A 14,918-nucleotide genomic window follows, 5' to 3' on the forward strand; every position below is an offset into this window, starting at 1 on the left:
CCATGACCAAGTGGAATTTATCCCCGGGATGCAAGGCTGGTTCAACACTCGTAAAACAATCAGTGTGATAGATCATATCAACAAGAGAAAAAACAAGAACCATATGATCCTCTCATATGATGCAGATAAAGCATTTGAAAAAATACAGCATCTATTCCTGACCAAAACTCTTCAGAGTGTAGAGGTAGAGGGAACATTCCTCAGCATCTTCAGAGCCATCTATGAAAAGCCCACGGCAAATATCATTCTCAATGGGGAAACACAGGGAGCCTTTCCCCTAAGGTCAGGAACAAGACAGGGATGTCCACTCTCACCATTGCTATTCAACATAGGACTAGAAGTCCTAGCCTCAGCAATTAGACAACAAAAAGATATAAAAGGCTTTCAAATTGGCAAAGAGGAAGTCAAATTCTCCCTCTTTGCAGATGACATGATACTGTTCATAGAAAACCCAAAAGACTCCACCCAAGATTGCTAGAACTTATAACAGCAATTCGGCAGTGTGGCAGGATACAAAATCAATGCCATCAGTGGCATTCTCATACACTAACAATGAGACTGAAGAAATAGAAATTAAGGAGTCAATCCCATTTACAGTAGCACCCAAAAGCATAAGATACCTAGGAATAAACCTAATCAAACAGGTAAAGGATCTCTACCCTAAAAACTACAGAACACTTCTGAAAGAAATTGAGGAAGGCACAAAGACATGGAAAAACATTCCATACTCATGGATTAGAAGAATTAATATTGTGAAAATGTCAATGCTACCCAGGGCCATTTACACATTTAATGCAATCTCTATCAAAATACCATGGACTTTCTTCAGAGAGAAGGAACAAATAACCTTAAGATGTGTGTGGAATCAGAAAAGACCCCGAATAGCCAGGGGAATATTGCAAAAGAAATCTAGAGCTGGGGGCATCACAATGCCAGATTTCAGATTGTGCTACAAAGCTTTGGTCATCAAGACAATGTGGTACTGGCACAAAAACAGACACATAGGTCAATGAAACAAAATAGAGAACCCGGAAACAGGCCCTCAACTCTATGGTCAACTATTATTCGACAAAGCAGGAAAGACTATCCACCAGTAAAAGGACAGTCTCTTCAATAAATGGCTCTGGGAAAATTGGACAGAAAATTGGACAGAAACTAGACCATTCTCTTACACCATACACAAAGATAAACTCAAAATGGTTGAAAGATCTAAATGTGAGAAAAGAATCCATCAAAATCCTAGAGGAGAACACAGGCAACACTCTTTTTGAACTTGGCCCAGCAACTTCTTGCAAGATACATCCATGAAGGCAAAGGAAACAAAAGCAAAAATGAACTACTGCGACTTAATCAAGATAAAAAGCTTCTGCACAGCAGAAGAAACAGTCAACAAAACTAAAAGACAACCTACAGAATGGGAGAAGATATTTGCAAATGACCTATCAGATAAAGAACTAGTATCCAAGATCTATAAAGATCTTATTAAACTCAACAGCAAAGAAACAAGCAATCCAATCATGAAATGGGCAAAAGACATGAACAGAAATTTCACCAAAGAAGACATAGACACGGCCAACACGCACACGAGAAAATGCTCTGCATCACTGGCCATCAGGGAAATACAAATCAAAACCACAATGAGATACCACCTCACACCAGTGAGAATGGGGAAAATTAACAAGGCAGGAAACAGCCAATGTTGGAGAGGATGTGGAGAAAGGGGAACCCTCTTTCACTGTTGGTGGGAATGTGAACTGGTGCAGCCACTCTGGGAAACTGTGTGGAGGTTCCTGAAAGAGTTAAAAATAGATCTGCTGTACCACCCAGCAATTGTGCTGCTGGGAATTTACCCCAAAGATACAGATGCAGTGAAAGAAGGAGACACCTGCCCCCCAATGTTTCTAGCAGCAATGTCCACAATAGCCGAACTGTGGAAGGAGCCTCGGTGTCCATCGAAAGATGAATGGATACAGAAGCTGTGGTATATGTATACAACAGAATATTACTCAGCCATCAGAAACAAGAAATACCCACCATTTGCTTCAATGTGGATAGAACTGGAGGGTATTATGCTGAGCGAAGTAAGTCAATCAGATTTGATTTCAAATCTTGATTTCAGTTCAGGTCAGGTTTTCAAGGTCGTGAGAGTGAGTCTCACATCAGGCTCCATGCTCGACATGGAATCTGCTTAAGATTCTCTCCCTCTTCCTCTGCACCTCCTCTCAGGTTCTCTCTCTCTCTCAAGATAAAAGCAAACACAGAACAAAAAAAAAATGCTAAAGTGAAATAAGTAGATCATTTACCACTATTACTCAAAGAATGTCATTTTTTAAGACTTTATTTATTTATTTATTCATTCATTCTTTCATTCATGAGAGACCTAGAGAAAGAGGCAGAGACATAGGCAAAGGGAGAAGCAGGCTCCCTGCAGGGAGCCTGATGCAGCACTTGATCCCAGGACCCCAGGATCATGACCTAAGCTGAAGGCAGATGCTCAACTACTGAGTCACTGAAGTACCCTTATGTCTATCATTTCTTTACATTATATATATTGTTTTAATAACTATACTAGTGACTTATATGGTAAAGCACAACATATACATTTTTTTCTTCTAGAGTTTTGCATATAGTATTAATTTGCATTTGGTAAAATATTTTGAATATGTCTAATTTAAATAAGTGATGTGTAGTCTTATCTTTATGAAATTAATTTCTGAATTATCTTCTCTGATTTTCATGATGTTAGGAATTTTCTCTTTTTTTAGGTAAGACTTGATATATAACCTAGAGCTTTCCTGAAAATACGTCTGAATGCCTAATTATCTTAGGCTATAATGAAGAGCAACTTTATGCTCTTTATAAAGAACTAGCTTCCTATTGTCTTAATATTTAAAAAATAGTCTATATTTTTAAATTTGCATAATTCAGAAAATTTCATAAAGTATTTTAATGTAACAAAATGAACATAAATGGAAAACAATCATAGGTATTAAACTTGCTTTTGCATGTCCTCATTCATGTGTTTCCTGCTAAATGATGTTTTACCAAAATTAGAAATTCTAAAAATAAACAGTGGTTGAAAGAGCACAGGGAATGAAACACCCTTAAAGATGGAAGACTGGATTTCATGCCTCAAAATATAAATGTATTTACTTTGGTTCAAATCAAACCACATTAAAAAATAAACTTTATTTTATGAAATACCTTTTGAATATTTTATGAAATACCTTTTGAAATGTGCTTATCATACTCACTTGACTTCTTTAAATAGCACTAGCATTAAAGCAATTCTTTCTGTATCAAATTGAAGTACTCATACTTCACCTGGAAAAGTGTGGATTTTGAACTATTCCCTTTTTAAATTATTGTCTACATAATTTCTTAATACAAAAATCATTTCAACACAATATAGACAGCCAGCAGATGTCTTAGACTTTCAAAACAATATGTTTTCTTCTTCCTTGAAAAAAGGTATATTTTAACTTTAGTTTACTTTCAAATGCAGAGCAAAACAAACCATAAATTCTTATTGTTAATATTAAATAAAAACTTGACTATGGTTTCCAATAAGTAATTTAGTTCCTAAGACTGCTGATGTCACAGATTTGGAAAATGAGGATCTCAGGAATTCTATATATTTTAGGATATCTTCAGCTGTCACTGGTCATTGAGTCTGCTTAAGATTCTTTCTCTCCTTCTCCCTCTGCCACACCCCACAAGTGGGAGCTCTCCCCCGCCCAAAAAAAATACACTAAACAAAACATCTTTTCCTGAATGTTGTTAATAGAAACGTATTATGATGTTCAGAAGCTATCTATATTAAGTGTTTAAAAGTATTCTTACAGGATTTTTTCATAAAATATAATTAGTAAAACCAATCATTAAATACCTGTCTTTTCTATCAAATTTTGTTTCATTGTCAGTAAAGTAGCAGAAAGAGAAAGAGATGAAGAAGAGCACTATACGTTCTGAATAAGATGGTTGTTTAATGGTCTAGTCTCCTTTGTCATGAAAGAGAAGGGTGAAGAATAATACTTTAACACTTTACTAATTTTCATTAGCATGTTTGTTAATACAGTTTTCCCAGCTGGGGTCCTGCAAAAAATAATTTTTAAAAATTATTTATTATGTAACATGTTATATAATTGACATTGAACTGTTCATTTATAGAAACTGTATAGCTATGTTGTACTTGTTAAAAATGAGTACATGTTCAGGGACATACATAGGATGTCCCATTTTATAAATGTGCTTTTAAAAGAAAATACCTAAGATCTTCGAAAAATTTAAATTTACCAAATTATACTTGGTAGTATTTACATTTGCCCTGACCTTTATGACTTCACTATATTTAAACCTGAAATTTCTACCTTACATTGCCTTATGAAGACATAATCTATCTCTGTAATTCTCCTCCAATCAATGGGACTTTCACATTAGAATTTCAAGGTTACCACTTATTAAATATCTTCAAATTTGCTTGAACTAAGCAGATTTTTATCTCCTGTAGAAAACAATGCAGAAAGCTTGACATATATATAAATCAATATATAATATACATAATATAATATATAATATATGTCATATATATAAATAAATATATATGCATTGACTTGACCTATATTTTTGTCAAGTCAATCAGAGGACATTCTGCAGTAGCTTTTTCTTTAGGGGATTTTCTGACCCTAGGAATACGCCAAGAGGCTGAAGATCCAGGCAAAAGAACTGAACATAACATTACTAAAAAGGAATAAGAGAAAGCAACAATGTGTGTGCCTGCATGTATGTGTTTAGTCTCACAAGGACTTGAATCTTTTCAATGATTCACAGGCCTCGCTTAATTTTCATTCACTTAATTGGAGATGAGTAATAATAACATCATGTTTCCAAATATAGTCATGACTGTATGGGATGTTGAAATATCCCTTAATAATACCTATAACGAATGTTCTAATTCTCCAAAAGATTACTTCTTCAATGTAACCAGCAGATTATCCAGACATATTTGCTTGCAAATAACCATGGGATCTCTTAAGTTACACAAAACTTTTTTTGATTATCAGTTTCTTGGCAGCAGAATAAAAATCCTAGTATTGTAGAAATATTTTATAAACAACCTTACCTAAAGGAAAGCTATTATCATTATTATCAGTGTTAATATTATCATTTGATTATTACTAAGAGAAAACTACATTTTGTAGGTACAACTCTAGATAAATAAATATTTTGGATATTTGGATATCCAATATTCAGCATCTGGTAGGATTAAAATATAATCTAAATAAATTTATACTTTAAAGAATTAAAAATGACAATGAATTAAATTTTCTGGACTTTTCCTGAATATTTTATTTTACTGGCTTTGAAATTTCTCCAGTTTACACAGTTTATCCCTTATTTGAATTGGACTTTATTTTGCAAAACTGTTTTGTTTGAATTTTTACATACATTTGTAAAAACAAATCATTACTATTGTGTAGATAATCTCTGCTTCTCTGTTATTCTAGGATGCTCTTTTACCACATGTATAAGACATTACACTATCACATATTTATTGGGCCAGGTACTCTTGTAGGCCCAAGCTATGGAGGATTAAAAAAAAAGTTTCTGTTATCATAGTTAATATTCTCTTCAAAAGATATTGAGAATAAAACACCTACACAAGGGCAGCCCCAGTGGCTCAGCGGTTTAGCGCCACCTTCAGCCCAGGGCCTGATCCTGGAGACCAGGGCTCCCTGTATGGAGCCTGTGTCTTTGTCTCTGTTTCTGTCTCTGTCTCTGTCTCACTCTCTGTGCCTCTCATGAATAAATAAAATCTTTAAAACAAAACAAAAAAACACCTACAAAGATATGCAGCATAACAATTAGTAATTGAAACTGTGAGGTAAAATAAAACAAGGTAAGGTAGAAAGTGTAGAAGGGATTTCCCTTAATATAAGACCATCACAGTAGTACTCCTTGATATAAAGGCATTAAACAGAAGACCAGAGTCAGTTTCCTCAGTATTTACTGTCTTATCGCTCTAATTTCTTTGTTCACATATGAGTATAAAAGTGTTTTAATTATTATAGATAACCTGAGATAAGCCTTAATAATGTTAATATTTTCTTGCTTTTATTTAAAAATATCTCCCCTTCTTTCTTTTTGCTGTAATGTAACTTTACTGAGTCCTCCCAAACACAGAACCTACATACACACATAATGAGATTTATATTAGAATTATATGAATTTTATCATTTAATTAATAATAAACTCACATTTTATAGCACTTAATCTTTACATTTGGAAATTAGAAAAAAAATTATATATAGTAATGGATGTTAACCGATTTATTGTTGTAATGACAAAATATATACAGATATCTAATCACTATGTTGTATATCTGAAACTAATATAATATTATATGCTCATTATATTTCAATTAAAAAAAGAACTCATTTGGAAAAAAAGTAAAATAAACGGAAAAAAACACACTGGATGCTTCCTCATTCATTCATACATATATATATTAAAATATTCTAATAAAAGTAACTCATATTTATACCAACTCATAAATGCTATTTATATTGATTTTATATTTTTCTGCTACAATTCATTAAATCAGCCTTTTTATTATATTTCTAATATGTTACTCTTGCTGCATAGAAATTAGATTTTTTTTAGTTTTTCTTAAACACTGACATCTTACTGACTTATTTCTGAGTTCTCCCCCTACCCCTGGAATGCTCTATCTGTGCCATATTATCTTTTTTGACCATTAAAATAATATATATACACACACATACATACATATACACACATATATACCTATGCATATACATATATACATATACACATGTATATGCAATACCTAGGACATTATACCATATATGTGCGCATATATATTTTTTCTTTATGTATTATTGCACACATAATACTTTCTAAAACATCTATAGCAATAATGAGAATTTTTGTTTGGTTCTTTTTGTTTCTGTCTATCCATTAATATGCGATATTCATTAAGGAAGTACACAGCACTGAGATGATAAAAAGAGCATTCCCTATGTATAAGCCTTCTTAACTGTGATATCCCTTTAACTGTAATATCCATAGATACTTTTTTCCTGGCTACCACTGGTTTCTTCCTTTTATTTTTTTTTTTAACTACTGGTTTCTAATACTATTCTACTGTTCAACTGCCTGTATAATCTATGGATTTTGTGTTCTGTTTTCTGCCAGAGTCTTGCCATTTTGATGTGGAAGCAGATTGGCTTTTCACTTTGCTTTTGGTATATCTTTAGTTGGGAAGGACTCTACTCTGATTCTATCTGCTTCATTTGCTTTGTTAGTCATGCTGTCCTATCACTTTTGCTTCAGGGACTCAACTCTGTATAATCACATTCAACCAGCATTGCTGTGTCATTAATGGAAAATCAAGATTGCTTTATCTTGGTGAAAAGCTACTTGGAATTTTCCAATAATAATAATTTACACAATAATCAATGAATTGGTATTTTCAAATTGCATTATACTCTAAGATACATAATTTGATTCAATTATGATAAATTTTTCAAAATATTTAACACAATAAATACTATATTAAAATTTCAAACTATATTAAGGAATATGTCTATATCGCTAAAACAACTCAAGGGGCATAAACAAGCAACGTCATGATCAATTTAAGACATTACAGTAAACCACTAATTTCTGTTGCTTTATAAATTTGTTTCTTTTTGATATTTAGGAAATGATACTCAGAATTGTGTCAGTTTGTGTTATTTCCACCCAAAATCTCTATTCTTGGCACAAATTTTTATTTTTCTATCAGCTCTTCCTTGTGAAAGTTACTGAAAACATGCCATAATTGATGTCACCATTGTTGTATGTTTTTCAGTCATTATTAAATTACATCTGATTATTTTTTAAAGTTGAAGTAATTGTAATCAAGTGTAATTTAAACATCAGGATATTTGTCATTACATATGCAAAATTGGATGGGAAATTATTTTTTCCTATTTTCATTTTGATTTCTGTTTATTTTAAAATATTTTTATTTATTTATTTGAGAAAGAGTGAGAGCAACAGAGATCACAGAGGCACAGGGAGAAGCGGACTGCCTGCTGAGCAGAGAGCCAGACATGGGGCTCCATCTCAGGACCCCAAGATCATGACCTGAGGTGAAGACAGACACTCAACAGACTAAGCCACCCAGGAGCCCCTATTTCTGTTTAAGTTGATTCTGGTATCCTGATTTCACTAGCTAACTGAAAAGTAATCACTAAATTTAAACTCACATTTATACAATTTTGTACATTTATTTTAATTCTAATAATGAATATATGAGTTTACAGTGGCAAATGCTATAAAATAAATATTTTCACATCAATTTATTTCAATACAAATATATTAAATGTGTCCGAAGATTAATAAGCATAGTCCCTTATTATAGAAAGTAAAAAGTGAACAGACTCTGAGCTGATTATTAAAGTGTTTTTTCAAAAATTTATTGACTTATTTGGATTTTGAACAAAAAACTTCTTACCCCTCAATTTATAGGACACTAATAACCCATTTATTCAATAACTATATATATATATATACACATAGTATATACCTATAAAATATACAATTCTGGAAAATCATTTATAATCTCAAATTGCTTTTGAATAAAATTTTTGTTTTTAAATTATTTTAAAAAATTTTAGTGATACTCTCAACAGAGGGAAACTCCTATTACCGAGTTGATGTCACAGCTATGATTACAAAAGTCAGTACTGTGAATGTTTTTTAGGAACAAACTCAAGAATAATTGGCATTCAACTTATTATTAAGTAGCTATTTTGACAGGAAGAATGTTGAATAAAAGGTCCTGAATTCAGAGATGATTTTGAGAAATTTATATTATTATGTGAGCCTTTTTTTTTTTTTTAAGCCTCCCCAATACTAAGAGCACTCACAAAAATCTTGTCTGGATGTCAATTCTAGGTGACAGTTTTCAGCTTCAGCAAGCAGACAAGTTTTCCAGTTTTTGCCAGCGTTCCAACAATTTTACTGTGCAAAATCATACAAAAAAAAAAAAAAAGAAGAAGAAGAAAAAGAAACAGGCTACCAAAATTATTCCAGGTCTAAAGCATTTGGAAAGAGGATAAAAATCAACAAAAGTCAAATATAGCTTCACAGACAAAAAGTAAAGGAAAAAAGATTTAGAAGATACATAACAAAATGGAGCTGGTTCATTGTTGATTTTCTTATTGTTTAAAAAGGAATTTGCAAAAAAATTAAAAAATAAAATAAATAAATAAAAGGGAATTTGCAAAGAAAAGTTCTAAATAATATAATTTCCTATGTGATCAGTTTTAACTACATTTGTTTAATTGTGCATTATTCTATATTTTATTTTACCATTTAGCAATATAAACAACGACTATGCTTAGAGAGAAAAATAAAAACACTGTAGAGTCCCATTAAGTGCGTGGGTAAATTCTAAAATGCCAATTTTATACTTACTTTTCATGATTTAATTGGAAATTCAAAGGAAATATACCAAAAAAAAAATAATCCCCCAAAACAACGTTTATGGAAAATAAGTACCATCCATAACTGCTAAAGATAACAGAATTATTACGTCTGCAAAACCTATATACTGATATCGACAAAAGTTTGTGACTCACAATGTTAAAGCCAATAGTTAAAACCAATAGTGAAAACCCTTACACTTAACCTCTTTTATGTGATTTGAAAAAGATGGATCAGCTTTCACAGTGTTTTCATTTGACTGAACTAAGTTATGGTATGCAGCCTAAGTTCATAATTATTTTTGTACATTTATTTAGGTAATATTTCCTACTCAAAACAGATTTTGCTTTGTCTCTCAAAGCTTATGTAAAGAAAATTCCTCCATAAAACCATATGAAAATGAATTTCTTTGCAGTTCTGTGGTTTCATCATTTTTTTTTTTTAAGGATTTTATTTATTTTTTCATGAAAGAAAGAGAGAGAGAGAGGCAGAGAGAGAAGCAGGCTCCATTCAGGAAGCCCAATGTGGGACTCGATCCCGGGATTCCGGGATCATGCCCTGTGAGACAAAGGCAGACGCTCAACCGCTGAGCCACTCAGGCGTCCCATGTGGTTTGTTTCTATGTGAAAAATATAATTGTAAATTTCAAGAATAAAAATCTCCCTTCAACTGACTACATATATATACTACATATTGCACACATATAGGTAACTATATATATATATAACTATATATATGTAACATATATATGTAACTATATATATATATGTATATATATATATGTAAGTACCTGGTACATAATAAATGTGTGCATACACACACACACACATACATGTGTGCACATTTATTTTGTACCAGGTACATTTTAAATATGCATTTAATGTACATATTTAATACACATTTAATATACATATATATGCATATATATACACACATTTATTATGTACCAGGTACTTTTTTTTTCCCAAAGATTTATTTATTTAAGGAGCAGAAGGGGCAGAGGCATAAATAATCCCAAACTGACTTGGCACTGAGCCCAGAGCCTGACACAGGGCTTGATGGCAGGCTTGATCTCATGACCCTGAAATCACAATCTGAGCCAAAAACAAGAGTCAGATGCTTCACCAAATGTGCCACTCAGGTGCCCTGTGCCAGGTACTCTGCAAAAACTTTGTACCTAATACTATCATTCTTATTTAATCTTTAGAAAACATTATGAGGAACATAATATCAAAAGAGATAAAGCAAAATAAGACAAGGGAGTTTATTAATAAGGAATTTATTCATCTTTAAGAGAAAAAATAATTAGATAAATGAATAAATGCAACTTAGGTCCTTAGATGACTATGGCCAAGATTTGATTTTTTTCTAAAAATTACTAATTATAAGTATATAACCACGGATAATTCAATTCAATATTTTTGCCTCTGTTTCCTAATCAGTAAAGTGGATATACAAATTGTCCTGCATAGTTCACAAGCTCTGTTGAAATCTACTTTGAGAACCTGTAAAATTATGAAAGCAAAAAGTTCTTCTTGTAGCTATTTTATAAATAAATCAATTAATTTCAGAGCATAGTCACTTTAATATATTATGTTGACAAAATTTTGTATGAAGTAGAAATAACTAATGCCTCCCAAATCTGTTAAGTTTAGCTTAATTTCTCTCCAATGGGAAAAAGAAAAAAAAAATCAACTCGATCATTTTCACTCTCTGCACACAATTATGGGAAAATAAGATACACAGAACATCAAGAAAATGTTTAACATCAAACTCCTTTATAATTTTTCTAAATGATTAAATGACTAAAAGCCCTCACCAAATGGAGAAAATAATTTCACTCAATCAAATTTAAAAATAGTATTATGATCATGAAATGTATGACCATCTTGGCTTGGATGGTTTAATTTACCATCTTATATATGGCAAATTATTGTCCTAGACATGCATAAATCTTTTCTTAGAGTAAAGTGCTTACTTCCAAGTTTCTGATTTTGTATTCCAGTAGTCCTTCAAAAGATTAATATGCTGGGATATTTATGCTAGATTGGAGGAGATTGGAGAAAACTAGGAGGCAGTGAAAATTACATTTAAACTGAAGGGAACAAGTGTATGAGTGACGTATGGAAGATCTGGCATTACATACACTTCTGAATTTACTGTTTTTGCAAAATACTTGAGATATATTTTAGATGAGAAAGTTTTGAGAAAATAACTATTATATCACATTTAGGTATTAAGAATTCCATTCACTGAATTATTTTGGCTAAGAATTAATAATTTATGTTAAAAAATCCTGATTAAGGGGAAGACATTTCCCTTTCGTCTTACCTCTTCCTTTGAGTTATGATTTTTTTTTAACCACTTGAACCATTTTTAAAACGTATCCTTATTTAATAAGCTAGTTTTTAGGTAAACATTCAAGCATGAAATTGAATCATGTTTTCCTCAGGGATTCATTTTGTATCACTACCTGTGCTCCTGTCAACTTTGCTACAACAATATTGGCAATAAAAAGAAAAGAAGTGGGAAATCATGAAAGATTTAAAATTCATAAAGAAAAGTAATATAATTTTAAAATTTATATTATTAAGGAAAATCTTGCATGTTTTTTTCTGGAAAAATGCACTTAATTTTCAAAAAGATTTTATTTATTTATTCATGAGAAACACAAAGAGAGAGAGGCAGAGACATAGGCAGAAGAAGAAGCAGGCTCCACGCAGGGAGCCCGATGTGGGATTCAATCCCGGCACTCCTGGATTATGCCCTGAGCTGAAGGCAGATGCTCAACCACTGAGCCACGCAGGCGTCCCTGGAAAAATACACTTAAAGTCAATATGCAAATATGTAAAATATTTTTAAATTGCAATGGAAAATTCTGAATTTTTAAGTAATAAGTGTATCTATAGATTTTTGAAAAAAATTTAGAATAGTTGATATATATAATGCAAAAAATATGTCTGTGTGTGCATGTATATGCCTGAAGAGGAAGTTAGAAAGATTAAAAGATACAAATGCAATGAAACGCCGGGACACCTGCACCCCGATGTTTCTAGCAGCAATGGCCACGATAGCCAAACTGTGGAAGGAGCCTCGGTGTCCAACGAAAGATGAATGGATAAAGAAGATGTGGTTTATGTAGACAATGGAATATTACTCAGCTATTAGAAATGACAAATACCCACCATTTGCTTCAACGTGGATGGAACTGGAGGGTATTATGCTGAGTGAAGTAAGTCAGTCGGAGAAGGACAAACATTATATGTTCTCATTCATTTGGGGAATATAAATAATAGTGAAAGGGAAAAGAAGGGAAGGGGGAAGAAATGTGTGGGAAATATCAGAAAGGGAGACAGAACGTAAAGACTGCTAACTCTGGGAAACGAACTAGGGGTGGTAGAAGGGGAGGAGGGCGGGGGGTGGGAGTGAATGGGTGACGGGCACTGGGTGTTATTCTGTATGTTAGTAAATTGAACACCAATAAAAAAATAAAAAAATAAAAAAAAATAAAAAAAAATAAAAAAATAAATAAATAAAATAAAATAAAAACTATCATAATACCTGGCAAATAGTATGCATTTGAGTATAAAAATAACTAATAAATAATACATATTAAGCATTAAAGAATTAAGATAATGATGTGGAAAAAATCAACAGTCTCAAGTTACTGATAAAACAGCATTTTTTTGTATATTTTTCTATTGGAGTTCGATTTGCCAACATAGAGCGTAACAACCAGTGCTCATTCCGTCAAGTGCCCCCCTCAGGGCCCGTCACCCAATCACCCCATCCCCCACCCACCTCCCCTTCACTACTCCTTGTTCCTTTCCCAGTGTTAGGAGTCTCTCATATTCTATCACCCTCTTTGATATTTCCCACTCATTTTCTCTCCTTTCCCCTTTATTCCCTTTTCACTATTTTTTTTATTCACCAAATGAATGAGACCATATAATTAAAACAGCATTTTTAAACACAGTTCTAGTAATGAAGGGTGGAGTATATTTGTCCTACTTCATGGAGCTTTCCATGTGAATTTTTATTCAGGTGGGCAAAATAATTAATTCTGTATTAATCATAAACAAACATGTTTTAGTACTATCTCCTGCTTTATTTTGTCTCCATGCATATATCAAGGTTTATTTAATGTTGAAATGTGTCAAGTGAATAATCTAATTTAAAATCTACAGGTAGATTTTCTGATACTTTTAATAATATGAGTTACATTGTGTGCATTTACACTAGCATTTTTTACACTCAAATTATGGTTTTTAAGAAGAGAAGGAAGATATTAATTGACACTCCCCAAATACCTTACATTCTATAATGCTGTATTTCATCAGAAAGACAGAATCTTCTCAAAAACTTTTTCCAACCTTTAGAAGAAGAAAAAATATTTATATTTTTAGATATGCCGGTACGCTTAAATTATCAAGGTTATAAAATCAAATTCAGTAAAACATATTGCATGGTGGTAATGGAGATACGGCTCTTCACCTATTGGCTCAAAATAAAAGGTGATACAAAAAGAATGAATCTGCACACTAACACATTAACAAATATATTTGGATGTATTGATGTGGATTTTCAAAAGGTTATTTTAGACTGTTTTCAGTTATGTTTTTAAACAGAATTAAAGATTAAACAATAAGCATGTATTCACATGTAATGAAGTGAGTTCATCAGGATTTTCAAGGCTAAATCCCATATTTAAGGAAGACTGTTGTTCCACTTTAATCCATTTGAAATGTTGAATCAAAATATATAAGTGAATCTGCTCATTGTGAAGGATGAATAATGTATATTTTGAATGTCACTTCTTAGCAGCATGAGAACAACATTTCACTTTTTGCAGTCATAACTTAATCTGATGATACATACATCTTCTCAGACATCATGGGAATGCACATTTGGAGGCATGTTGACTAAAAAGCTAGCATGAATAAACACAGCCAAGCTAGGCTTCAGAAAATATGTCAAAACATCTACCTGAAATTCTGTCATCCAGTTATTTAGTTGACATATCTAAAGGTCAAATAAAATTTGATGAATGCATAAAAGAAACAAATATAGCAGGAAAAAAAGCACTGAAGCTTTTTTTTAACTTAAATTATTAGCAGCAGATAACATACCAAGCATATTAATGGATAAAATGTAAATCATAATAGCTATTTAATTAATATTTTCTATAATTAACATTTCTAAGATTAGAAATTAAAAGATGTAAAGTTTACTTATATATTTAGGAGACAAAATGCCTGAATTTCAGGAAAATGTTCCTGTCATTAATGTAAATATAATAGGAATAAAGTAATTGTTAACAGTGCTCATTTTGTAGTTATTTGTACATCTTGCAATATCCACATCAAGTAGGCCTTTTTCAATCCAGTAAAGTTATGTTAAATATAATAATTTTTAATTTT

At 31.9% G+C, this 14,918-nt stretch overlaps 1 protein-coding gene across 1 annotated transcript in view; it reads right to left on the reverse strand.

Moving 5' to 3' along the window:
* Positions 1-12,143: 12,143 nt before the first annotated feature.
* The window catches only part of LOC140607963 (small ribosomal subunit protein uS2-like), a 77,973-nt gene continuing 75,198 nt past the window's right edge, over positions 12,144-14,918 (reverse strand). The window contains exons 2-3 of the mRNA XM_072782638.1: positions 13,814-13,871; positions 12,144-12,310 (exon numbers count right to left, since the gene is read on the reverse strand). Of these exons, the coding sequence (XP_072638739.1) occupies positions 13,854-13,871 (18 nt within the window). The 3' untranslated portion in view covers positions 12,144-12,310; positions 13,814-13,853. The remainder of the gene's footprint in view (positions 12,311-13,813; positions 13,872-14,918) is intronic.

Source organism: Canis lupus, chromosome 17, assembly GCF_048164855.1.
Source record: "Canis lupus baileyi chromosome 17, mCanLup2.hap1, whole genome shotgun sequence".
Lineage (NCBI taxonomy): Eukaryota > Metazoa > Chordata > Mammalia > Carnivora > Canidae > Canis > Canis lupus.